The sequence below is a fragment of the Anolis sagrei genome, chromosome 2, assembly GCF_037176765.1.
Source record: "Anolis sagrei isolate rAnoSag1 chromosome 2, rAnoSag1.mat, whole genome shotgun sequence".
NCBI classification, from domain to species: domain Eukaryota; kingdom Metazoa; phylum Chordata; class Lepidosauria; order Squamata; family Dactyloidae; genus Anolis; species Anolis sagrei.
In genome coordinates this window covers 303615234-303642780 of record NC_090022.1, presented here as the reverse complement: position 1 = coordinate 303642780, position 27547 = coordinate 303615234, and the positions used below count along the sequence as shown (strand labels likewise).

At 51.5% G+C, this 27547-nt stretch overlaps 1 protein-coding gene across 1 annotated transcript in view; it reads left to right on the top strand.

The window, feature by feature from the left end:
• Window positions 1-27547, top strand: part of LOC132768096 (uncharacterized) — a 253159-nt gene that overhangs the window by 65985 nt on the left and 159627 nt on the right. The window contains exon 8 of the mRNA XM_067464869.1: window positions 21770-21977. Coding sequence (XP_067320970.1) covers window positions 21770-21977 — 208 coding nt within the window. The remainder of the gene's footprint in view (window positions 1-21769; window positions 21978-27547) is intronic.

The window sequence follows — 27547 nt, the reverse complement described above, 5'->3', positions numbered from 1 at the left end:
GTTGTGTGTCTGCATTAAGACTTCCTTGCTTTCTTTGGCATTTTTCAACTGCATTTGCTGTTTGCTTGTGTTTGCTGAGGTAAAGCATCTTTCTTTTACTTCCATTTTCCGGTCCCAATTCAAGGTGCAGGTGCTTACCTAGAAAGCCCTAAACGGTTTGGGACCCGCTTACCTGCATGACTGCATCTCTGTGTACAAACCCACACATTGTATCCAATCATCTGGAGAGGCACTGCTTGCGCTCCCGCCTCCATCGCAAGCGCAATTGGTGGGGACGAGGGACAGGGCCTTCTTTGTGGTGGCCCCTCGACTCTGGAACTCACTCCCCAAGGACATTAGGCATGCCCCAACTCTGGCAGTCTTTAGAAGGAGCCTGAAAACGTGGTTGTTCCAGTGTGCCTTCCCAGAATAAGGAATCCTAAGCAACATGAACATTAGGAAGAACTTCCTGACTGTGAGAGCCATTCAGCAGTGGAACTCTCTGCCCCGGAGGGAGTGTGGTGGAGGCTCCTTCTTTGGAAGCTTTGAAACAGAGGCTGGATGGCCATCTGTCAGGGGTGATTTGAATGCAATATTCCTGCTTCTTGGCAGAATGGAGTTGGACTGGATGATGGCCCAGGAGGTCTCTTCCAACTCTAGGATTCTAGGATTCTATGATTCTATGTCCCTAATCACACTTTACTAATGATCTAGGATTGTTTGCTCGCCCCATTTCGCTCCAAATACCCATCCTAGTTATATGTCACCTTGTCATACCCAGTATTTTAAAATTTTAATTATTACATTTGGCCCTGCCATAGGTTTTTAATGCGTCGTGGTGTTATTGTTACTGTTTATTGCTTTGTTTATGAGTTTATTGATTGTCTGTATTGCTGTTGTTGATTTTTTATTGATGTATTTGGGCTCGGCCTCTTGTAAGCCGCACCGAGTCCTCTGGGAGATGTTAGCGGGGTATAAATAAAGGATTATTATTATTATTATTATTATTATTATTATTATTGTATTAAGGCTGTTCTTGAAGGGCAAATCAGGACAGTGTGGGACTGGATTCCTCTTGCAAATGGTTTCCCCCTCTCTCAGTCTGCAAAAGGCACTCAATAGAGATAAATAGCAGACAGGTGCATTTTCAGGTATGGAAATCTTTTCTGGGTTTCTGTCATTTTGCAATTCAGCAATTATTTATGGGGACCAAAAGTCACGGATGCTTGTCTAAATCCACAGAAGGTTGGACGTGGATGTTGCCAGAGGAAGCTCCTTGCAAGGCGCCAGTTCAGGAGCAGAAACAGCAGCTCTCCTTCCGGCGTTCCAGAGACGGAAACCAGGACACGATTTGTGGAAAGAAGTGACAAGTGGAGTGCCGCAGGGTTCCGTCCTGGGCCCGGTCCTGGTCAGGATCTTTATTAACGACTTAGATGAAGGGCGAGAAGGCATGATCATCAAGTTTGCAGACGGGACCAAATTGGGAGGGAGAGCCAAGACTCCAGAGGACAGGAGCAGGATTCAAAGGGAACTTGACAGATGAGAGAGATGAAGGGCCAAAACTAACACAATGAAGTTCAACAGGGACAAATGGAAGAGACTCCACTTTGGCAGGAAAAATGAAATGCAAAGATACAGAATGGGGGACAATGAGGCCTGGCTCGAGAGCCGTACGTGTGAAAAAGATCTTGGAGTCCTCGTGGGGAGGAAGGGGAACATGAGCCAGGAATGTGATGTGGTGGCAAAAAAAGCCAATGGGATTTTGGCCTGCATCAATAGGAGCCTAGTGTCTAGATCTAAGGAAGTCATGCTCACCATGCTCTATTCTGCTTTGGTTAGACCACATCTGGAATATTGTGTCCAATTCTGGGCACCACAACTCAAGAGAGAGATTGACAAGCTGGAATGTGTCCAGAGGAGGGCGACTCAAATGATCAAGGGTCTGGAGAACAAGCCCCATGAGGAGCGGCTTAGGGAACTGGGCATGTTTAGCTTGAAGAAGAGAAGGCTGAGAGGAGATATGATAGCCATGTGTAAATATGTGAGAGGAAGCCACAGGGAGGAGGAGGGAGGGAGCTTCCTTTCTGCTTCCCTGGAGAGAGACTAGGACGCAATGGAACAATGGCTTCAAACTACAAGAGAGGAGATTCCCTCTGAACATTAGGAAGAACTTCCTGACTGTGAGAGCCGTTCAGCAGTGGAACTCTCTGCCTTCCCCGGAGGGAGTGTGGTGGAGGCTCCTTCTTTGGAAGCTTTGAAACAGAGGCTGGATGGCCATCTGTCAGGGGTGATTTGAATGCAATATTCCTGCTTCTAGGCAGAATGGGGTTGAACTGGATGGCCCATGAGGTCTCTTCCAACTCTTTGATTCTATGATTCTATGATTCTATGATTCTATGATTCTATGATTCTATGATTCTAAGGCTCCAGTTCAGGAGCAGAAACAGCAACACTCCCTCTGGCGTTGCAGAGACGGAAACCAGGACACGATTTCTCTGTTGACATGACAATGCGGACAAGGCGACCAAGGTTATTAATGGGGGAGAAGTGGGAAGAGGCGGCCGCAGTTGGCTTTTGCCTGAGCCTCCAGGAAAGGGCAGGGTTCCCGCTCTCTTCTTGCCTGCAGAGTGAATGGAAGCGGCCTTTCCCCTCTTTTGCAGCAACTGGAATTAGGGGGAAAGTGGGAAGAGGAGGGAAACAAGGCAGGGCATTATGAAAGCAGCTGGAAAAGTGTGGTGACAGGGAAGGAACTGGACTGTTCCTGCCAAATCAGGGTGTTTGGAGAACGTGAGGGAGGCCAGGGCCTTCTTATAGAATCAAAGAATCAAAGAGTGGGAAGAGACCTCCTGGGCCATCCAGTCCAACCCCATTCTGCCAAGAAGCAGGAATGTTGCATTCAAAGCACCCCTGACAGATGGCCACCCAGCCTCTGTTTACAAGCTTCCAAAGAAGGAGCCTCCACCACACTCCCTCTGGGGCAGAGAGTTCCACTGCTGAACATAGAATCATAGAATCAAAGAGTTGGAAGAGACCTCCTAGGCCATCATCGAGTCCAACCCCATTCTGCCAAGAAGCAGGAATATTGCATTCAAAGCACCCCTGACAGATGGCCATCCAGCCTCTGCTTAAAAGCTTCCAAGGAAGGAGCCTCCACCACACTCCCTCCGGGGCAGAGAGTTCCACTGCTGAACGGCTCTCACAGTCAGGAAGGAGCTGGGCATGTTTAGCCTGAAGAAGAGAAGGCTGAGAGGAGATATGATGAGGGCCATGTATAAATATGTGAGAGGAAGCCACCGAGAGGAGGAGGGAGCAGATCAAGGGTCTGGAGAACAAGCCCTATGAGGAGCGGCTTGGGGAGCTGGGCATGTTTAGCCTGAAGAAGAGAAGGCTGAGAGGAGATATGATGAGAGCCATGGATAAATATGTGAGAGGAAGCCACAAGAAAGAGAGTGCAAGCCTCCTTTCTGCTTCCCTGGAGACTAGGACCCAATGGAACAATGGCTTCAAACTACAAGAGAGGAGATTCCACCTGAACATGAGGAAGAACTTCCTGACTGTGAGAGCCGTTTAGCAGTGGAACTCTCTGCCCCGGAGGGAGTGTGGTGGAGGCTCCTTCTTTGGAAGCTTTGAAACAGAGGCTGGATGGCCATCTGTCAGGGGTGATTTGAATGCAATATTCCTGCTTCTTGGCAGAATGGGGTTGGACTGGATGATGATGGCCCGTGAGGTCTCTTCCAACTCTAGGATTCTAGGATTCTGTGAGGCTGGATGGCCATCTGTCAGGGGTGCTTTGAATGCAATATTCCTGCTTCTTGGCAGAATGGGGTTGGACTGGATGGCCCACCAGGTCTCTTCCAACTCTTGGATTCTATGATTCTATGAAGCGGCAGAAATGACGGGGAGGAGAGGAGGGGCCCAGCAGAACCAGGAGGAGCAGGAGTATTATTATTATTATTATTATTATTAACTTTATTTATACCCCGCAAAATCTCCCAAAGGACTCGAAGCGGCTTACAAGACCAAGGCTCCCACCAACAACAGCATACAAATACAACAATAGAACTCATAAGCAAATAATAAAACGTCAAGCAAACAATAAAACACTAAAAACAATGACACCGTGACGCATTTAAAACCTATTATTCTCGGGATTTGGACCCTGGCAGCGGAGAAGGAAACACAAATGATGAAGCACAGCATTCAAGGGGAGCAAAACCAAAACAAAGGAGCAGATGGGGAAGGAGGGCGCAGAGAAGACTCAGGCAGGGAGAGCCGTGCAAAAACCACGCCATGGGATAAGATGGGGATAAGTCAGTTTCGAGCCTTTGGCTGCAGCCTTCCTGCCGAGGAGACCCACTTGCTCTCCTGATCAAGGAGCGCAATAGAGCCCCACGTCGAGCCCTGGAAGTATCCTAGAATCATAGAATCCTAGAGTGGGAAGAGACCTCCTGGGCCATCATCCAGCCCAACCCCATTCTGCCAAGAAGCAGGAATATTGCACTCAAAGCACCCCTGACAGATGGCCATCCAGCCTCTGCTTCAAAGCTTCCAAAGAAGGAGCCTCCACCACACTCCCTCCGGGGCAGAGAGTTCCACTGCTGAACGGCTCTCACAGTCAGGAAGTTCTTCCTCATGTTCAGGTGGAATCTCCTCTCTTGTAGTTTGAAGCCATTGTTCCATTGGGTCCTAGTCTCCAGGGAAGCAGAAAGGAGGCTTGCACTCTCTTTCTTGTGGCTTCCTCTCACATATTTATACATGGCTATCATATTTCCTCTCAGCCTTCTCTTCTTCAGGCTAAACATGCCCAGTTCCCTAAGCCGCTCCTCATAGGGCTTGTTCTCCAGACCCTTGATCATCAAGTACTTCAAGGATGAATTTATTTCTCGTGTCTGGGCAGCCAGTCAATTATATTACATTTCTAACAGAGCAAAGCAAACAAAATGTGTGAGTTTGGTAGTGGATTAAATGTCCTTTGACCAGTCTCTGGCCCCTTGGTGGTGTTGCTGCAAGAAGGTCCTCCCTTGTGCATCATGTGGCAGGGCTCAGGGTGCATTGCAGCAGGTGGTCAGTGGTTTGCTCTTCTCCGCACTCGCATGTCGAGGATTCCACTTTGTGGCCCCATTTCTGAAGGTTGGCTCTGCATCTCGTGGTGCCAGAGCGCAGTCTGTTCAGCGCCTTCCAAGTCGCCCCGTCTTCTGTGTGCCCAGGGGGGAGTCTCTCATCTGGTATCACCCATTGGTTGAGGTTCTGGGTTTGAGCCTGCCACTTTTGGACTCTTGCTTGCTGAGGTGTTCCAGCGAATGTCTCTGTAGATCTTAGAAAACTATGTCTAGATTTAAGTCGTTGACGTGCTGGCTGATACCCAAACAGGGGATGAGCTGGAGATGCCACTGCCTTGGTCCTTTCACTCTTGGCTGCTACTTCCCGGCGGATGTCAGGTGGTGCGATACCGGATGTCAGGTGGTGCGATGCCCTTTCAAGGGTGAAAGGGCATGCCAAATCTCCCCCAGTGCCTGTGAGGCTGAACCAGGCCTGGGCCAACTTGGGCCCTCCTTCCCTCCCTCCGGGTGTTTTGGACTGCAATTCCCACAATACCTCCTCACAGCCTCAGGCCCCTTCCTTTCCTTTTCTGCTTCAGTGGCCGAGGGGGAGAAAGGAAGGGCCTGAGGCTGTGAGGAGGTATTGTGGGAGTTGCAGTCCAAAACACCCGGAGGGAGGGAAGGAGGGCCCAAGTGGGCCCATGCCTGCGCTAAACCATGGAGCCCAGTGTGGATGCAGTTGGGGGTGGACCGGCAGGCAGAGTGGCCAGTGGAAGCCCGTCCCTTGCGGAGAGCCAAGCAGATGCCTCCTCACCCAGCCACGGAACGTGGGACCTGCGAAGGGAGGGAGGCTTGTGGTGCAATTCTGCCGGGCGCCGCTTGCTCCTCCTTCCGTCTAATTAGTATCTCTTGGGGAGGGGCACCATCTGCCTTGAGGGAAAGGGTCGGGGGCAACGCAGTCCTTTCCCGACAGATCTCCTTGCAGCGCAACTACACCAGAGATTCAGAGGCGCCCGGTCTTGGCCGTCTGCCCTTGCTCCCTCCCTCTCTCTCTCTCGGAGGTGCCAACCTCGGTCCTTCTGGTCTTGGCACCATTGAGCCTTCCTCTGAGTCAGGGTTGGGGAGGGGCCCGCTCAGTGGGCAGCTTGACTCACCTGGCGAGGAGCCACCGCGTTTCCACACTGCGTGGACAGGGATGGCTCTGCCTGGGGCCTCTTCCCAGCAGGGGCCAAACAAACAAGTGTCATTCCTCCTGAAGTGGCACCTGGGCGCAAGGAAGGGCCATTCCTGGGTCTGTCAAAACGGTCTATTTGCTTTGGTCACAGCCTGTTTCCAGGTGAAGCCAGTTTCCCAGTTGGTGACTTTGCACATTCTGCTGCAAACCTCTCCCATGTAGTCATGGGTTTGAATGGCCTCTGCACCCTGCCTCCCCACAATGATGCTTTGCTTACCTGCAAAGCCCTAAACGGTTTGGGACCCGCCTACCTGCGTGACAGCATCACTGTGTACGAACCCACACGATCTCTTCAATCATCTGGAGAGGCCCTGCTCGCACTCCCATCACTATCGCAAGTGTGATTGGTGGGGACGAGGGACAGGGCCTTCTCGGTGGTGGCCCCGCAACTCTGGAACTCACTCCCCAGTAACATCAGGCATGCTCCAACATTGGCGGCCTTTAGGGGGAGCCTGAAAACGTGGTGGTTCCAGTGTGCCTTCCCAGATTAAGGAAACTCCCAGCAATATGTCCCTTAACGTACTTTAATATAGATTTAGGGTTGTCTGCGTGCCCTCATTTTTCTCTGAGAACCCTATTCTAATTTGCCTTACTTTGTTCATGCCCAGCACTCTTTGATTTTAAATTTGAATTATTACATTTGGCCCGGCCATAGGTTTTTAAATGCTGTATGTTGTGATAGGGTATTCATAGAATCATAGAATCATAGAATCAAAGAGTTGGAAGAGACCTCCTGGGCCCTCATCCAACCCAACCCCATTCTGCCAAGAAGCAGGAATATTGCATTCAAATCACCCCTGACAGATGGCCATCCAGCCTCTGCTTAAAAGCCTCCAAAGAAGGAGCCTCCACCACACTCCCTCCGGGGCAGAGAGTTCCACTGCTGAATGGCTCTCACAGTCAGGAAGTTCTTCCTCATGTTCAGATGGAATCTCCTCTCTTGTAGTTTGAAGCCATTGTTCCCTTGCGTCCTAGTCTCCAGGGAAGCAGAAAACAAGCTTGCTCCCTCCTCCTCCTCCCTGTGGCTTCCTCTCACATATTTATACATGGCTCTCATCATATCTCCTCTCAGCCTTCTCTTCTTCAGGCTAAACATGCCCAGCTCCTTAAGCCGCTCCTCATAGGGCTTGTTCTCCAGACCCTTGATCATTTTAGTCGCCCTCCTCTGGACACATTCCAGCTTAGAGTCAATATCTCTCTTGAATTGTGGTGCTTATTGTGTATTTTCTGTTTTGAGTTTATTTTAACTGTTTTGTATTGATTATTGTTATTGCTTTTGTATATTGATGTATTGTGGGCTTGGCCTCATGTAAGCCGCACTGAGTCCCTTGGGGAGATGGTAGCGGGGTACAAATAAAGTATTATTATTATTATTATTATTATTATTATTATTATGCGGCACTCCAAAGGAGAATGCCTTGAGCCCAATGGAACCACGGGGAAAGCAGTCCAAAGCCAAGACAGTGGCCCCATGGCTCAGCTGGGGTGAGTGGCCAAAGGCCTTCCTGCCTCCAAGAAAGAGGTCCCTGCCTGCCTTGGGCTCCTTCTTCCTCTCCCTGGGCCAGTCCCGGGCTCCTTGGTGGCCGGAGAGGGGAGGGTCAGAGAGGGGAGGGTGGGCTGTAAGGAAGGCACTGCCCTTCCCCATGGCTTTGCCCATCATCACCAGACCTTCCACTAGAAGCTGGCCAGGAGCCAGGTCAGGAATTGTAGTTTGGGGGCTGACCGGGCCCTGCAAATGATTCCTGCTTGAGCGTGGGGCTGCTGACCTTTCCAGACACGCTTCCAGACCTGCTCCACACAGAGAGAGCAGGGGTCAGTGTCCCCAAAGGGCAGAACTCAGGTGTGTGTCGGTCTGGCCAAACTTGACATCTTCAGGAACAGTGCCATTGACTGTGAGAGCCGTTCAGCAGTGGAACTCTCTGCCCCGGAGGGAGTGTGGTGGAGGCTCCTTCTTTGGAAGCTTTGAAACAGAGGCTGGATGGCCATCTGTCAGGGGTGCTTTGAAGGGAATGGAGCTTAAGGAGATTCCATCTTAACATGAGGAAGAACTTCTTGACTGTGAGAGCTGTTCAGCAGTGGAACTCTCTGCTACAGAGCGTGGTGGAGGCTCCTTCTTTGGAGGCTTTGAAACAGAGGCTGGATGGCCATCTGTCAGGGGTGCTTTGAAGGGAATGGAGCTTAAGGAGATTCCATCTTAACATGAGGAAGAACTTCTTGACTGTGAGAGCTGTTCAGCAGTGGAACTCTCTGCTACAGAGCGTGGTGGAGGCTCCTTCTTTGGAGGCTTTGAAACAGAGGCTGGATGGCCATCTGTCAGGGGTGCTTTGAAGGGAATGGAGCTTAAGGAGATTCCATCTTAACATGAGGAAGAACTTCTTGACTGTGAGAGCTGTTCAGCAGTGGAACTCTCTGCTACAGAGCGTGGTGGAGGCTCCTTCTTTGGAGGCTTTGAAACAGAGGCTGGATGGCCATCTGTCAGGCGTGCTTTGAAGGGAATAGAGCTTAAGGAAATTCCATCTTAACATGAGGAAGAACTTCTTGACTGTGAGAGCTGTTCAGCATTGGAACTCTCTGCTACAGAGCGTGGTGGAGGCTCCTTCTTTGGAGGCTTTGAAACAGAGGCTGGATGGCCATCTGTCAGGGGTGCTTTGAAGGGAATGGAGCTTAAGGAGATTCCATCTTAACATGAGGAAGAACTTCTTGACTGTGAGAGCTGTTCAGCATTGGAACTCTCTGCTACAGAGCGTGGTGGAGGCTCCTTCTTTGGAGGCTTTGAAACAGAGGCTGGATGGCCATCTGTCAGGCGTGCTTTGAAGGGAATAGAGCTTAAGGAAATTCCATCTTAACATGAGGAAGAACTTCTTGACTGTGAGAGCTGTTCAGCATTGGAACTCTCTGCTACAGAGCGTGGTGGAGGCTCCTTCTTTGGAGGCTTTGAAACAGAGGCTGGATGGCCATCTGTCAGGCGTGCTTTGAAGGGAATAGAGCTTAAGGAAATTCCATCTTAACATGAGGAAGAACTTCTTGACTGTGAGAGCTGTTCAGCATTGGAACTCTCTGCTACAGAGCGTGGTGGAGGCTCCTTCTTTGGAGGCTTTGAAACAGAGGCTGGATGGCCATCTGTCAGGGGTGCTTTGAAGGGAATGGAGCTTAAGGAGATTCCATCTTAACATGAGGAAGAACTTCTTGACTGTGAGAGCTGTTCAGCATTGGAACTCTCTGCTACAGAGCGTGGTGGAGGCTCCTTCTTTGGAGGCTTTGAAACAGAGGCTGGATGGCCATCTGTCAGGCGTGCTTTGAAGGGAATAGAGCTTAAGGAAATTCCATCTTAACATGAGGAAGAACTTCTTGACTGTGAGAGCTGTTCAGCATTGGAACTCTCTGCTACAGAGCGTGGTGGAGGCTCCTTCTTTGGAGGCTTTGAAACAGAGGCTGGATGGCCATCTGTCAGGCGTGCTTTGAAGGGAATAGAGCTTAAGGAAATTCCATCTTAACATGAGGAAGAACTTCTTGACTGTGAGAGCTGTTCAGCATTGGAACTCTCTGCTACAGAGCGTGGTGGAGGCTCCTTCTTTGGAGGCTTTGAAACAGAGGCTGGATGGCCATCTGTCAGGCGTGCTTTGAAGGGAATAGAGCTTAAGGAAATTCCATCTTAACATGAGGAAGAACTTCTTGACTGTGAGAGCTGTTCAGCATTGGAACTCTCTGCTACAGAGCGTGGTGGAGGCTCCTTCTTTGGAGGCTTTGAAACAGAGGCTGGATGGCCATCTGTCAGGGGTGCTTTGAAGGGAATGGAGCTTAAGGAGATTCCATCTTAACATGAGGAAGAACTTCTTGACTGTGAGAGCTGTTCAGCATTGGAACTCTCTGCTACAGAGCGTGGTGGAGGCTCCTTCTTTGGAGGCTTTGAAACAGAGGCTGGATGGCCATCTGTCAGGCGTGCTTTGAAGGGAATAGAGCTTAAGGAAATTCCATCTTAACATGAGGAAGAACTTCTTGACTGTGAGAGCTGTTCAGCATTGGAACTCTCTGCTACAGAGCGTGGTGGAGGCTCCTTCTTTGGAGGCTTTGAAACAGAGGCTGGATGGCCATCTGTCAGGGGTGCTTTGAAGGGAATGGAGCTTAAGGAGATTCCATCTTAACATGAGGAAGAACTTCTTGACTGTGAGAGCTGTTCAGCATTGGAACTCTCTGCTACAGAGCGTGGTGGAGGCTCCTTCTTTGGAGGCTTTGAAACAGAGGCTGGATGGCCATCTGTCAGGCGTGCTTTGAAGGGAATAGAGCTTAAGGAAATTCCATCTTAACATGAGGAAGAACTTCTTGACTGTGAGAGCTGTTCAGCATTGGAACTCTCTGCTACAGAGCGTGGTGGAGGCTCCTTCTTTGGAGGCTTTGAAACAGAGGCTGGATGGCCATCTGTCAGGGGTGCTTTGAAGGGAATGGAGCTTAAGGAGATTCCATCTTAACATGAGGAAGAACTTCTTGACTGTGAGAGCTGTTCAGCATTGGAACTCTCTGCTACAGAGCGTGGTGGAGGCTCCTTCTTTGGAGGCTTTGAAACAGAGGCTGGATGGCCATCTGTCAGGCGTGCTTTGAAGGGAATAGAGCTTAAGGAAATTCCATCTTAACATGAGGAAGAACTTCTTGACTGTGAGAGCTGTTCAGCATTGGAACTCTCTGCTACAGAGCGTGGTGGAGGCTCCTTCTTTGGAGGCTTTGAAACAGAGGCTGGATGGCCATCTGTCAGGCGTGCTTTGAAGGGAATAGAGCTTAAGGAAATTCCATCTTAACATGAGGAAGAACTTCTTGACTGTGAGAGCTGTTCAGCATTGGAACTCTCTGCTACAGAGCGTGGTGGAGGCTCCTTCTTTGGAGGCTTTGAAACAGAGGCTGGATGGCCATCTGTCAGGGGTGCTTTGAAGGGAATGGAGCTTAAGGAGATTCCATCTTAACATGAGGAAGAACTTCTTGACTGTGAGAGCTGTTCAGCATTGGAACTCTCTGCTACAGAGCGTGGTGGAGGCTCCTTCTTTGGAGGCTTTGAAACAGAGGCTGGATGTCCATCTGTCAGGGGTGATTTGAATGCAACATTCCTGCTTCTTGGCAGAATGGGGGTGGACTGGAGGATGGCTCAGGAGGTCTCTTCCAATTCTTTGATTCTATGATTCTATGACGAATGGAGGCATGAATTGTGTCATCATCCCCACAGTCCTGGTCACGGCTGAATCCTGGGCAGGCCAACCTCAAGAGTTGGAGGAAAGCCAAAAAATGAGAAAGGCTTCAGAAAGGAAGAATGGTGATGAGCAAGATTTGCAATGAGAAAGAGTTGGAAGAGGAAGGCAGGGCTGGATGGAGAAGGAGGAGGGTTGCCTTGGAGGAGGAAGAGGAAAAGGAGGAAGAGGAAGGAGGCGGGTAAAGCAGCAGCAGAAGAAACAGGACTAGATTCAGGCAGAGGGTTCGGGCAGGAGTCCAGCGCAGGGGCAGCTCCCATCCAGGTTTAGCGCTGCCTGTTTACACAGGTTTGGGCAGGTGAACCGTGCAAAGGCTGAGCCCATCTTCTGATGGAGCACGCATTCAGAATTCCCCAGGGGCGGCCAGTGGCTCCTGTGGAGCACCCTCCGCCACTGGTTCCAACCCTCTGGGATGCAGCGCGCATGGCCCTGGACACAGGAGCACATTTTGAACTAGTGGTTTCCCTTCCCTGGGTTTCCCTCCTTGCATCACGTGTGGTGTTTATCTGCTTGTTTGTGGATTGGGTGATCTGCACCATTTAATGGAATAAAGTGCCCAGGCTGCACGTGTACAAAACACTATAAAGTGGTCAGAAATACTAAAAATCAACTCGGTATTTTTAATTACAAAAATGAACGTCCAGCACTGAAAGGTTTAAATGGATTCAGTGACTCAGGAAAAGCTGCAGTTCTATAGAATCATAGAATAGAATTATAGAGTCCAAGAGTTGGAAGAGACCTCCTGGGCCATCCAGTCCAACCCCATTCTGCCAAGAAGCAGGAATACTGCATTCAAATCACCCCTGACAGATGGCCATCCAGCCTCTGCTTAAAAGCCTCCAAAGAAGGAGCCTCCACCACACTCCGGGGCAGAGAGTTCCACTGCTGAACGGCTCTCCTCACAGTCAGGAAGTTCTTCCTCATGTTCAGATGGAATCTCCTCTCTTGTGGTTTGAAGCCATGGCTCCATTGCGTCCTCGTCTCCAGGGAAGCAGAAAACAAGCTTGCTCCCTCCTCCTCCTCCCTGTGGCTTCCTCTCACATATTTATCCCTGGCCCTCATCATGTCTCCTCTCAGCCTTCTCTTCTTCAGGCTAAACATGCCCAGCTCCTTAAGCCGCTCCTCATAGGGCTTGTTCTCCAGACCCTTGATCCTTTGAGTCGCCCTCTTCCTCTGGACACATTCCAGCTTAGAGTCAATATCTCTCTTGAATTGTGGTGCCCAGAATTGGACACAATATTCCAGATGTGGTCTAACCAAGGCAGGATAGAGCATGGGGAGCAGGACTTCCCTAGATCTAGACACTAGGCTCCTCTTGATGCAGGCCAAAATCCCATTGGCTTTTTTTGCCGCCACATCACATTCCTGGCTCATGTTCCCCTTCCTCCCCACGAGGACTCCAAGATCTTTTTCACACGTACTGCTCTCGAGCCAGGCATTGTCCCCCATTCTGTCTCGTTGCATTTCATTTTTTCTGCCAAAGTGGAGTATCTTGCATTTGTCACTGTTGAACAAGCAGGTGTGCCTGTAGCTTAGAAGCAGTCAGTTTGAGGTAAACCTCAGTGGGAGAAAGGTCTCAGTCTAAGAGAAGACCTCACAGTGTGAGGTAGGCCTTAGTCTGTGAGAGAAGCCTCTGTGTGAGATAGGCCTCACAGTGTGAGGTAGGCCTTAGTCTATGAGAAGGCCGAGTGTGAGAAGGCTTGCTGTTACAAGCTTTGGTGAAAGAAGCCCCAGGTTGAAGGCCTCATGTGTAAAGCTCCAGTATAAAGGCTGCTGTGTGTAAAGAGCAACTGTGTGAAACTCCAGTATAAGTTTGTGGTGAGAGGAGTCTTTGTGACAGTGAAGCCGTTTAGAAGAGTTCTGGTGGCTTGTGTTAGAAATATTAAAGATGAACTGGATATTTTTGATGGCAAAAGTGTGAGTCAAGCACTGAAAGAGCGAGTGAGTCAAAGCCTGTTAGAGTCAGTGGACGAAAGCTCGTGTTGCCCTGAGGCGAGTGAGTAGGCCAAAGCCTTTTGGAGTCAGTGAGCCAAAGCTAGTGTCATCCTGGGGAGTGTAAGGTAAACCTCTGTGTGAGAGAAGCCCCAGGTTGTAAGGCCTTGTGTGTAAGCTGTGTGTAAAGCTCCTGTGTAATTTTGGTGTGAGAGGAGGCTGTGTGAGAGTGAAGCTGAGGAAGAAGCCCATCATGGAAGCCATGAAGGACCTATGAAGAACTTTATTTGTGTCATGGAAACCCAGTTCTTGTAAATAGTGCAACCATATTATTTTGCTACAAGGAAGAGAGGACATTGTTCTGTGTGTCTTGGTCCTTTTGATCCCTTTGGGCTCCCGATGTGCTGGGTTGCTCTCCTGTGCATTTCTGGGGAGGGTCTTTGGTTAATAAGCCCACTCGCCCAGCAAAAAGCCGCATCCGAAGTAGACATGAATATTTTACAGATATTGCTTTCAGAAATTTTATCTCAGTGCAATACAGCTTGGACCCAAGAGCGGAATCAGTCTTCCGAATGGATGACCAAGCTGGTTTTCTGGAGTGAGTGAGGCTCTGGAGATTTCATGGTTCTCAGTGCTCCAACCACAACGTGTTGCTTTAATGTTGCTGTTGTGGTGCTTGTGAAGCGGAAATAAAAAAGACTGTGTGTGGGCTTACTCTCCAGATCCCTCCACCCTCTCTTCTCCTTGAGTGTCCTGGTCTCAGGAAGCTCTTCCGAAGGAACAAGATGACACGCCTGCCATGCAACATGTCATCTTGTGAAGGTTGTGAAGGTTGCACGGCAAGCATGGGCAAGCTTGGGCCCTCCTGCCAGGTGTTTTGGATTTCCACAGTTCCTCGCAGTCTCGGGCCCTTTCCTTTTCCCTCTCCAGCTGCTTAAGCGGAAAAGGAGAATCATAGAATAGAATCATAGAATCATAGAATCAAAGAGTTGGAAGAGACCTCCTGGGCCGTCATCCAGTCCAACCCCATTCTGCCAAGAAGCAGGAATATTGCATTCCAATCACCCCTGACAGATGACCATCCAGCTTCTGTTTCAAAGCTTCCAAAGAAGGAGCCTCCACCACACTCCCTCCGGGGCAGAGAGTTCCACTGCTGAACGGCTCTCACAGTCAGGAAGTTCTTCCTCATGTTCAGATGGAATCTCCTCTCTTGTAGTTTGAAGCCATGGCTCCATTGCGTCCTAGTCTCCAAGGAAGCAGAAAACAAGCTTGCTCCCTCCTCCTCCTCCCTGTGGCTTCCTCTCACATATTTATATATGGCTCTCATATCCCCTCTCAGCCTTCTCTTCTTCAGGCTAAACATGCCCAGTTCCCTAAGCCGCTCCTCATAGGGCTTGTTCTCCAGACCCTTGGTCATTTTAGTCGCTCTCCTCTGGACACATTCCAGCTTGTCAATATCTCTCTTGAATTGTGGTGCCCAGAACTGGACACAATATTCCAGGTAAAGTGGTCTAACCAAAGCGGAATAGAGCATGGGGCGCATGACTTCCTTAGATCTAGACACTCAGCTCCTCTTGATGCAGGACAACATCCCATTGGCTTTTTTTGCTGCCACATCACATTGTTGGCTCATGTTTAACTTGTTGTCCACGAGGACTCCAAGATCTTTTTCACACGTACTGAAGGAAGGGGCCTGAGGCTGTGAGGAACTGTGGAAGTCCAAAACACCTGGCAGGAGGGCCCAAGTTTGTAACTTGGTAGTGATGAATTCATGGGGTTGGAAGGACGATGCTCAAGGGTTGTGTGGCTGTCAATGGGAGGGGGGGGGGGGGCTGACCGTCCTTCAGAGTTGGGATCTCGGTGCGCAAAGAAAGGGATCTTGCAGCTCCTTGGAGAGAGTGGAACCCATATCTCCCACGTTGGAAGGTGCACCCACCTGGTGAAGGAGACTCCTTGAACGCACCTGCGCTCCCTTTGTTCTCTCAGTGGTCTCTAAGGAGCTGCAAGGTCCCTTTGCTTGTTGCCAGAGTGTCTCTCTTCTGAGATGTGACCATGTCCTCCTAAGAGGTAAGTTGTGGATAACTTGAGGGTCTCATTGCTGTGTGGCAAGCAAGCAGTGTTTGTGTGAGGGTGCTCTCGCTGACCGCTGACCCCGTTTCTTCTCTGCGCTCCTTCTCTCCCCGCTTTTTGCCTCCTCCGTCTCTCACGTCCAGGCACCTGGAGCTATTTCGGATGGGGAGAGGAGCAGAGTATGTAACGCCACTGCCGCCACCAGAGCGGCCTCCTTCCTTCCTCCTGGTTGTGTGGTGTTGGAGTGCCCCCCCCATGCTCCCCCATGCTCCGGTCTGGGGGCTCCTGGGTATTCATGCATCCAGGGACGCACCTGGCCGGACTCTGCCCTCCTCTGCCTCCCTTTCTCTCCCTCTCTCTCTCACTGTATGAACTAACATGGGGGGGGGGGGTCTTCCGTCGCACCACCATTGGGGTCTCCTCCTGCCCTCACCCCCCAGGAGGGACCCTGTGGCTTCTGCTGCCAGACCCCCAAAAGCCAGCGCTGGCGCTGGGTGCACCTCTCCCCCGGAGGTGCTACACCTGATTTGACCCCGGCCTTGTTTATCTCTCTGGGGCTCCTTCTGCTCAGCCACGAACCAACAGCCTTGTCTTTCCTCGTGTTCATCAACCTGTGTGTAATCGCTTCGGACAGGCTTCGCAGATGACGAGGCGCCCATCTCGCCCACGCTTCCATCCTTGGAGCCCCCCCCCCCCCCGCTTTGGAGGCTGCCCATTAAGGGCGAGGGCAGCGGGGGCCGAGCAGCAGCCCATCCTCTGGCCAGGCAAGGGCCACCCCCATTCCCTTCCCCATGGGCCCCCGGAAGCCTGGCCTTCCAGGCTTCGGCTTGCTCCTCTAGTCCGATCTGTGGGTGGCATTCTCCATCACGAGAAGCCCACTCCTCCCTGGCAAGGCTGCAACTCCATCTCCAACTCCCTGCTGCAGGAGACTGCCTTCCCCCTCGCCCCCCACTTCTGCCCTGTCCTCCAGTGGGATGGCTTTGTCCTGTGTGTGGATGGAGAATACTCGTCCAGTCTGGTCCAGTCGAGGATGCCATTTGCAGTCTCTGGATTTGCAGAGTCCGTTCCATGTCTCCTTTGATCCCCTCATTGCTCTGCTCTCTGGTGTCAGTTTCAGCCTCAGCCTCGTATAGGGAAACAGGCACGTTCTGACGTTGCCCCTTGGACAATGTCCCCACCAGGCTCTGTGGGTTTGGTCAAGAAATAGGTGGTCAGTTTGGGAGCCCAACATCAGAACATCAGAACAGGCGGAGGGTCAGTGAGGGTGTGCCTGGCCGGCCATGGAGATTTGCGATGGAGTTGCCCAGAGTGGCTTTGTGGTACCAAGCCTAAGGAAAGCCTGTCCCTCCTCCCCACACCTCCACTCCTTCTCCCGCATGGGGAGGACACTGACCACAGGGAGCGTCAGGTGGGGCCCAAGGGCCAGGCAGACCCCCTCCCCCCCCTCAAACCTGGTGCAGGGGATCACGGCCACAGCATCACGGGGAGGGTCAATTCAGTTTCCCTTTCAAAGCCTCAGAGGAAGGAGCGTCCACTCCGCTTTCCCAAGAAGCCTTTCATAGAATCATAGAATCAAAGAGTTGGAAGAGACCTCATGGGCCATCCAGTCCAACCCCCTGCCAAGAAGCAGGAATATTGCATTCAAATCACCCCTGACAAATGGCCATTCCCGTTGTTGAGCAACTCTAGGGGTCCGGGAGGGTCTTCCCAGTGTTTACTGGGAATCTGTTTCCTTCCGCTCTGCATCTCGCGCCAGAGTTTAGGGACTGACCAAGGGCAACTCCCTTGGCAAAGGAACTCCCGGTGGTGCAATGGATGGTAAAACGTCAAAACATCCGGGCAGTGTCCCCTGGGCAGTGTCCTTGCAGATGGCCAATCCTCTCACATCAGAAGTGACTTGCAATTTCTCAAGTCCCTTCTGACATGGGAAAAAACCCCAAGGGCAAAGCTCTTCCCCATGAGGCAGGACCAGGACAGGTGCCTCTTGGGGACCTCTTAGCCAGAAGGGCCCCATGGCATGATCTGGCCACCAAGAACAAGACCTGGAGACCCACCTTGGGCATGAGGTGGCCTGTGGCTGGAGCCTTCCTCAAAATGACACGGGTCTTGCTTTCCTTGAAGGGTCCTGTTTCTGATTCCGTTGCTGCTGCTTCCTCTCACCTCCTCTTTCTCCTTCCTTTCTCTCTCTCTCTCTCTCTTTCCTTCCTTCCCTCTTTCTCCTCCAGACCCTAGAGGGTAGATCTCTGCCGGACGAGGGCCAGGTTGCGATGTGAGCCTCCCTTGCCCCTTCTTCCTTCCTTCCTTCCTTCCTTCCTCCTCGGCCTGCATGCATGAATCCCTCCCAGGTCGCTTTGCAAAGTGGAGCATGCCTCTGTCCTTCTCCTGACCTCCGTGGTGGACCCTCCTCCGTCTTGCCAGGCCTCCTTCATTCTTCTCAGCGGAAGAAGAAGAAGAATGTGTGCACCTGGAGGCAGGGGACGAACTGCATGGGGCGGGGGGGGGGGGGGTCGAGCCTGGCCGGGCCCATACATTGTGCATTGTGCTGTGCACTCAGCAGGAGAGGGATGAAGCAAGTGCAGCAGGAATGCTGGGATTGCAGTTCTAGAACATCTGGAAGAGGAACACATGGGCCTTTCTCCTGGCTTAGTGGTGGAGGAAATGGTCTAGAAGTCACCCCTCCAGGTTCTTGTGGGTTTTTTCGGGCTATAGAGCCATGTTCTAGAGGCATTTCTCCTGACGTTTCGCCTGCATCTATGGCAAGCATCCTCAGAGGTAGATGTAGAGGTAGATCTACCTCTGAGGAGGCTTGCCATAGATGCAGGCGAAACGTCAGGAGAAATGCCTCTAGAACATGGCTCTATAGCCCGAAAAAACCCACAAGAACCTAGTCACCCCTCCCTCTGGGCGTTTTGGACTCCAGCTCCCACCATTCCTATCAGTCTCAGGCCCCTTCCTTTTCCTGGTGGGGAGAAGGAAAGTGCCTGGGGCTGTTAGGAATGGTGGGAGTTGGAGTCCAAAATACCTGGAGGGAGGGCCGAACTTGGCCCTTCGTCCTCCTGGAACTGGACACTTCAGTCAATCAAGGGATCATCTACATACCCACGTTATGGGAGTTGAAGTCCAAAACAGCCAGAGGGAGGGAGGGAGGGAGGGCCCAAGCTGGCCATCTCACCAATACACAGAATACCTATGGGCATGTATTGCATTCAGATCTGTATGAGGATCTCAGTATTGTCATGTTGCTAGCGCTCTACCTTGTTTAGGTAGAGATGAATCAAATTCCCAGTTTAAACAAACAGTTTAATCAGAACAGCACTTACTTGCTGGCTGTTTTAATAGACCAAAATATAAAACACAAAGATAACACGCAGCTACAGAATAAACAAAAACTGATAGCAAAAATAACTTCGTGGTCAAAAGGGTCCAGTCCAGTGGTCAAATGCCAAGAGTTCAATAACAGAGTCCAGGGATCAAGAGTCTATACCGTAGACAAAAGCCAGTCCAAAGGTTCCAAGATAGAAAACTGGTCAGGACACTGAAAATCCAACAGACCTGGGGGAAAAACCAGCAGCATCCACCACCAAAATGCAACAAATACTTTTCTCCCAAAGATCAGTCTCAAAGTTAGCTCCTTAAATCCAGTAACACCCAGTTGCAACCCACCTCCTGCACACCTCCACCCTTAATTGCTTTTACCTGTAAACTGTTAATTAACTAACTACTCAGCCCTTTAGAACCAAGACTTACCTTAACCTTTCCATCACCAACTGCCAGGTCTACCACCGCCAACCACCATCAACTAGGGAACATGTTGTTGTTGTTTATTCGTTCAGTCGTCTCCGACTCTTCGTGACCTCATGGACCAGCCCACGCCAGAGCTCCCTGTCGGCCGTTACCACCCCCAGCTCCCTCAAGGTCAGTCCGGTCACTTCAAGGATGCCATCCATTCATCTTGCCCTTGGTCGGCCCCTCTTCCTTTTGCCTTCCACTTTCCCCAGCATCATTCCCTTCTCTAGGCTTTCCTCTCTCCTCATGATGTGGCCAATACGACAAGTATAAAGCCTTGGACCTTCCCTGCAACCCACCTCCAAGCATGCCTCATTGAAACCAATTGGGGGGGTGGTCTTCTCCATCCTTCTGGGTTGGCCATAGATCAGGGCAAAGGGGAAAGAACCCTCCCCAGTTGTCCCCTTGGACCCCCACAAAGGCCCCATCTTCTTCTTCTTCCCCAGGAAGCATCCTCAGGGGGTGGGCTTCTCTCGCTTGGCCCCTCCACCTCAAAAGCACATTCAGATAATGGTGTCTCCGCTTCTCGCTTCCCCCCCCCCCCCCCCCGCGGGCACCTTGGCACAGATTGCAGCGAAATCGGCTGCTTTCGCTCCTGGGGGGGAGGGAGAGAAAGAGAGAGAGCGGTTCCGCTCCATTCAGCTTGGAGGATCCGTTTCCGTCTGGAACGATCAGCATCATCACGGCCGAGGAGCCTGATTGAAGTTGGCGTGGTCTCCATGTGGGATGCCTCTCGCCGTGCTTTGGCTCCTTTTGCAGGGAGGGGGCCCACTGGGGATCCAGCTTTTGTTGGCACCGCTGGGTGGGGGTCTCTGGAAAGAAAGCCACCCTTCCGCCAGGGAGAGCCTGGGGCAAAGCTTACCTTACTTCCTCAAGTTCACTTAATCACACCCTCAATCCTAAACATTTCTGCACAACACAGTGGCATCCATATTTGCAATACATAGAAGCACATTTAGGGTGGGACAAAGGACTCTTGTCTGCTGGAGCTAGGTGTGAATGTTTCAACTGACCACCTTGATTAGCATATAATGGCCTGGCAGTGCCTGGGGCAATCTTTTGTTGAGAGGTAATTAGCAGAGCACCTGATGAACCAACCTGGACACAGCATTTTATTTGAGAACACAGAAATGCTGGAAATGCCACTCTCACAACCACCAGGTCAGGCGACACAGAGAAGCCATTGAAATCCACAAGAAGCAGGTGGACAATTTCAACAGAAAGGAGGAAACCATGAAAATGAACACAATCTGGCTACCAGTATTAAAAAACTCTAAAATTACAACAGCACAACAACAGAGAGGAAACAAACAAGGACATCTAATCACCTCTCAACAAAAGATTGCTCCAGGCACTGTCAGGCCATTATATGCTAGTCAACGTGGTCAGTTGGACCATTCCCACCCAGCTCCAGCAGAAAAGAGTCCTTTGTCCCACCCTGGTCGTTCCACAGACATATAAAGCCATTTTCCCCAGTTCCAACAGACCTCACTACCTCTGAGGATGCTTGCCATAGATGCAGGCGAAACGTCAGGAGAGAATGCCTCTAGACCATGGCCATACAGCCCGACAAAACCTACAACAACTCATTATTATATACCTCTCAACAAAAGATTGCTCCAGGCACTGCCAGGCCATTATATGCTAATCAAGGTAGTCAGTTGAAACATTCACCACTAGCTCCAACAGACAAGAGTCCTTTGTCCCACCCTGGTCTTTCCACAGATAGATAAACCCATTTTCCTATTTCCAACAGACCTCACTACCTCTGAGGGCGCTTGCCATAGATGCAGGCGAAACGTCAGGAGAGAATGCCTCTAGAACATGGCCATATAGCCCGAAAAAACGTACAACAACCCATTATTATATACCTCTCAACAAAAGATTGGTCCAGGCACTGCCAGGCCATTATATGCTAATCAAGGTGGTCAGTTGAAACATTCACCACTAGCTCCAACAGACAAGAGTCCTTTGTCCCATCCTGGTCATCATTCCACAGATATATAAACCCTTTTCCCTAGTTCCAACAGACCTCACTCCCTCTGAGGATGCTTGCCATAGATGCAGGCGAAACGTCAGGAGAGAGTGCCTCTAGAACATAGCCATATAGCCTGAAAAAACCTACAACAACCCAGATACTTTCTCGTTTTGGGGCTTCAGGGGAAACGATGGGCTCAGTGTGGGGAAAGTGTCACGAGAGGGAAGGGAAGATGCCGAAGGACCCTGTCCGTTGTCCGTCTGTCTGTCTGTCTGCCGCCCCCTTCTCATCTTGTGACACCCCCCCATTTCGGCCTCTCTCCTTTGGCCTTGGTGTTTGCGTGGCATCATCTCCGCGGGAGGCGTGGAGCCCCCCCCCCCCCCCCGGTTGCCTTTCCTCCTCCTTCCAAAAGGACGAAAGCGCTCACCTGCCTTTGGGGGCTGTGTAGGTGGGCAGGGCGGGGCAGGGCGGGGCAGGGCGGGTGCCGGCGAGGCTGACTCCTTTTGTGTCTCGTTTGAAGCGTTTGAGGAGCGCGACCACGACAGCGCGGCGGAGGACCGGGACAGCGACTACCGCAGCGAGGAGGCCAGCGGCAGCCTCCCCCCGCGCTTCCACACCACCGCCCAGCCCAACGCCTCCGTCCACCAGTTCCCCGTCGTCGTGTCCCGGCTGCAGCAGCAGGGAGTTCCCCGGGACCCCGACCTCCTCGAAAGGGCCGTCGCCGTCAGGTGGGTTTCCTCCCCTCGGGAGCGCATACACAGGTGTCTCCAAATTGTGTTGTGGCTTTGGTGTGACAATGATGATGATGATGATGATGTATTGCTGAAGGCTTTCATGGCTGGAATGACTTGGGTGTTGTGCGGTTTCCGGGCTGTATGGCTGGGTTCTAGCAGCATTTTCTCCTGATGTTTTGCCACAGCCTCAGGCCCCTTCCTTTTCCCCCTCAGCCGCTTAAGCTAGATGATAGAATGATAGACCTAAAAGATGCCTAGCTTCATATCCCAACAGATACAACGCTTAAGCGGCTGAGGGGGAAAAGGAAGGGGCCTGAGGCTGTGGCAAAACATCAGGAGAAAATGCTGCTAGAACTTGGCCAAAAAGCCCGGAAACCATGCAACACCCCAATAAAAACAACAACAATCCTAGCCTCATATGTCCATGGCAGCGTAGTCAAAATGCATAGAGAAAGCAAATGCCTGTAAAATATGTGCCGTATTTCTTCCATTGTAAGGTGCCATCAGTGGTAAGGCCCACCCTCATGTCAGGACCACCAGCCCATTTTTGGAGATGTTTACATAGGGAAAGAAGTGCATCTTGGGATGGAAAGAACTTCAGCGTCTTACGAACATGCAGCAAAGATTCCCACCAGAATCTTCCCAGAAATGTATGATAAGTGATCTGAATAGTCACAACACAAGTATTTATTTTGATTTATTTATTTATTTGGAGTGTTTCTACCCCGCCCTTCTCAACCCCCGAGGGGCCCCAACAATTCACAAAATACAATATGCAAAATCCAGTATGACAACAACAATTATAACTCATTAAAACAATCAAATTAATACAATAGCAGCAATAAAATCATCTTGTGGTCAACGTTCGCCAATTCATAAATCCATAGTCCATCCAGCCTTGTCATAGTCCAATGATGGGCAACCTTTTGAGCTTGGTGTGTCAATACTTGCCAAAAAAACGAGCATAACTCGGGTGGGGTGTCACTTTGAGAAAAAAACCATAATTTCATGATATTTATAGTGAAATGTCCTTATTGAGATGTGGCCCCATCTTCTCTGTATGCGGCTGCATGCGACCATGTGTCATCGAAAATGGCTACGCGTGTCAGTGCTGACACATGTGTCATAGGTTCGCCATCATGGTCATAGTCCTTTCCTATTCTGGTTGTCATTGTCTTTTGTCCATCTGCCAGCTTACCCGAAGGCCTGGTCCCACATCCAGGTCTTTAGCTTCCTTCTGAAAGCAAGGAGGGATGTTGATGTCCTAATCTCCCCGGGGAGTGAATTCCACAGGCGAGGGGCCACCACCGAGAAGGCCCTGTCCCTCGTCCCCACCAGTCTCGCTTGTGATAAAGGTGGGGCCGAGAGCAGGGCCCCCTCAGCAGATCTCAAACTCCGCGGTGGGACGTAGAAGGAGATACGTTCGGACAGGTACGCTGGGCCGGAGCCGTATAGGGTTTTGTAGGTCAAAACCAGCACTTTGAATTGTGCTCGGAACTGGATCGGCAGCCAGTGGAGCTGATACAACAGGGGGGTGGGGGGTATGCTCCCTGTATGATGCTCCAGTGTAATCCTTCAGAACCAGTGAAGAGGAAGGAGAAGTGAATCCTGCCGAGATTTGGCATCTTTGTGTCACGCTCTCTATCCTTTCACCTGTTTTCTTTTTCAAAACCACGTCCAAGGTGTTCAGGCACCTCCAAACCTCAAGGCCATGGCTGTGCGGAAATCACAACGCAGCCTCTCTTCTGCTTTGTGATGAGATCCAAGATCGTCAAAGGATTTGACGGGAATTGAGATTCTGCCCCTGACATTTGACCCAAGCCAGTTATGCAGGGAAACAGGATCCGGGGGCGTCTCTTTGATGGCCGAACCCACTGGGGGGGACGGGGGACACAGACCCCTGGGCCGCCCCGTTCTGCTCCCTTTGGCTCCCCCCCTTTGGCTCTCCTGAAGCCCTTTGGCTTCCTCTTCCCTCGCCCATCGCTCCTTCTCTGCCCCGTGGCGCTGCTGCTGTCCTTCTGCTGCTCTTCCTTGCCTTTACCTGTCTTTCCCTGTCTTACCTGCAGCCGTCCTTGCATTCCTCTCCCACTTGGTTTTTAAAGGGACCAAATCAGTCAGGAATCCATAGGCGCCTGCTTGGAACCCATTCTAGGGCATTGCAGGCCTTCCAGAGGTTGGGGCTGGCCCTCTTTGCTTCCTCATTTGCCACGGACCACACGTGTGCCCACGGGGGAGCTTGAGCACATTCAACATCCTACCTGCGTGACCGCATCTCCGTTTATGAACCCCACGCGCTCACTTCGTTCATCCGGAGAGGCCCTGTTCGTGATCCCGCCTGCGTTGCAGGCACGTTTGGTGGGGACGAGGGACAGGGCCTTTTCTGTGGTGGCCCCCAACTCTGGAACACCCTCCCCAAAGATCTTAGACAGGCCCCTACATTGGCAGTCTTCAGAAAGAACCTGAAGACCTGGCTGTTCCAATGTGCCTTCCCAGAATAGGAATCTCCAATACCAAGTCCCAGAAGCACTTTACTAGAATTGAGATTGCCGCACACTGCACACTGCACTTGCCCTCTAATCCTTACGTATCACCTGTCACATCAGCACTTTTAATCCTGTACCCTTCACTCTGGCCCGGCCCAGTTTTATAGTGTCCTGATGTATTGTTTATTGTTTAATATTGCTTTAACTGTTCTTAATTTGCTTTAGGTGTTGTATTGTTGTGTTGTGTGTTGAGGCCTTGGCCTTTGTAAGTCGCATCGAGTCCTTCGGGAGATGCTAGTGGGGTACAAATAAAGTTAATAATAATAATAATAGAAAAACAGGACTACGAAGTGTAGCACCCCCCCCTTTCCCGCGGGGTTTATCCATTTCTGGCGACATCAAAACCCACACGTGGCTGCTGGCGTTGCAAATCGGCAGCGCCTTCCTTCCTTCCCCGCGACTCCCCGCTTTGGATTAAGTATTATCCTCCTCATCTGTCTGGCCCAGATAGCGCTCTCTCGCTCTCTCCCCCGGGGGCTCTGGGATTTCCTTGCCCACCCCAACGTGACAGCAGCCTCTTAAGTGCAGGCAGGGAGGTGGGCAGGCAGTGCCTCAGCCCCACACCCCCCATCCCAAATTGCATGGACCTGCCACGGCAGCCGCCATTCCCTGGGTGGGCCTTTGCACTGACCCTGTTCACCGTTTACCTGGCCCGGTTTCTGGCTCTGTTTCTTGACAGGAGACTCTAGGGTCAGTTTATTTATTTACAGCTTTTCTATTCCGCCCTTCTCCTCACCCCGCAGCAGGGGACTCAGGGCGGATTACAGTGGACACAGATATGCCAATTTTTGACATACAACATATACAGACATACACAGAGGCTATTTAACTTTTTCTGGCCGCCAGGGGAGCTGTCGCTTTCCTCGTCCATCTGCGACGCTGATGAAGCACTTCCGCATTCCCCGCATGCTTCCCCGCTGGAATGCTTTTGCTGGAGTCTTCTTTATGGCCTCATAAATCAGTTAATTTAGCCTCCCCACACTGTTTAAGGTGGTACCTAATTTTCCTACTTGACAGATGCAACTGTCTTTCAGTCCCACTTCCATCTCACTGGTCCCACAGTGTCTTCAACCAAAGTGTCCTCAAAAGCCACTGGACGCCACAGCAGCCACCAGAATGTGGGCCATGTGGCCTTGCCCGTCCCTGCTGCCCAACCTCCCACGTGCGACATTGAGCTTGTCCATCTGAACGGGTTGTGGGCCTGCTTGGGCCCTCCCTCCCTCCATCCCTCCCTCTCTCTGGGTGTTTTGGACCCCAACTCCCACCATTCCTCCTCCCAGCCTCCGTCCCTTTCCTTTCCCTTTCCTTTTCCTCTGAAGCCCCTGAGGGAGAAAGGGAAGGGGCCTGAGGCTGTGGGGAGGAATGGTGGGAGTTGGGGTCCAAAACACCCAGAGAGAGGGACGGAGGGAGGGCCCAAGTTGGCCCCAGCCTGATCTGAGCCCTGGGCCCTCCAGTTGAGCTGCCTCCTTACTTCCCTTCCAGAGGTACCTACGGTCCCTGTGGCTCCAGCCCTGTCACACCTGCCACCCCCCCCCTTTTGGAAGAAGGTCTGGTGGGTTGGGCTCCACCATGAGTGGACTGACTGACAGGCGGTCTGACAGACAGGGAGCCCGCTTCCCAGCCGAGTGGGAGGTCAAGCTGCTTCCGTATATAAGATACACCTCTGGTGGGTGGGAGGGCCCCTCCTTTTTGGCCTGTGGCCACGTGGCGTTTTGCATGCGCTCTTGCGCTCGCTGCCGCCCGACCCTTCTGCTGGCTCCCTTTTGGGGCAGCTTTTGTTTCTGGCGGCTCCCGTGTCAGTTTCCCAAACCTAAATACCCTCTGAGGGACCACTGGCCCTATTTTAACCTGCTTTAGAGGTATTTATGAGTCCCCTTCCGGGTTGGGAAGGGCGGCAAACAAATGCCACCAATAAATAATTAATCCCTCTAAAGCAAGGAGGGAGAGTGCCTCTATTAACGAACCCAAACAATCTCTTTGATCTTCTGGAGAGGCCCTTCTCTCGCTCCCGGCTGCATCGCAAGTGTGACTTGTGGGGATGAGAGAGAGGGCCTTCTCTGTGGTGGCCCCCCAGCTCTGGAACTCACTCCCCAGAGACATTAGGCAAGCCCCCACGCAGGCAGTCTTCAGGAGGAACCTGAAAACCTGGCTTTTCCAATGTGCCTTCAGTGACTGAATGTAAGATACTCCCTGACCAAACTTTGCATAAAATGACCTCAGAAGCGTTTTAAAATTTTTATCATTGAGTTCGGCCCTGCCCAGCCTAATCTTCGGTGTTTTAATGTTTGATTTGCTTTTGCTGTTAGCTTATTATATCGGTTTTGCATTTTATGTATTTTATTTTCTGGTTTTGTTATGCTTTTTGTGTTATATTGTGTTTACTGTACTGATGGGCGTGGCCTCGTGTAAGCCGCCCCGAGTCCCCCGGGGGGGGGGGGAGATGGAGCGGGGTATAAATAAAGTTTTATTAATATTAGATGGGGAGTGAGAAATCATGTGGGTTGTGTCACTTGCAAAATACCTCTGGGCAGGAGGCGCCCCCAGGAAGGCAGGCGGCTGTGAGGAGTGTGCCCCCCCCCGAGGGAGTGGGAAGAAGAGAAGGCGCGCCTCCCCCAGGCCCCCCTCCCTCCCTGCAGCCCAAAAAGGCCCCTGGGGGCTCCAGAATGGGGTGGGGGGCACTGCCAGGGAAGAGGCAAGGCCCAGCTGCCTCCCCCCTTGTTCCTGGGGGCCTCCTTGGGAGCCAGCCGTTCTGTTCTGCGGATCATGGGGGGGGGGTCTCCCTCTCGGCTCCTTCTCTTCCCCGCCAGGCTCCGTCATCCCGAATGCGCCACGACCTTAAACCACTGCCAGGATGACATTTCTTCTGAACTGTTAGCATTACTAAACGACTGAGGTGCGATCCGCATATGCCGTGACATTTTCCACACGCCTGTATTTCTGTGCATGCCTCTCCTTCTGTGACGTGATCTTTACGGATCTTTCCTTTGCATGTTTTGTGTTAAAAGCCCTTTTCTTCTTTTC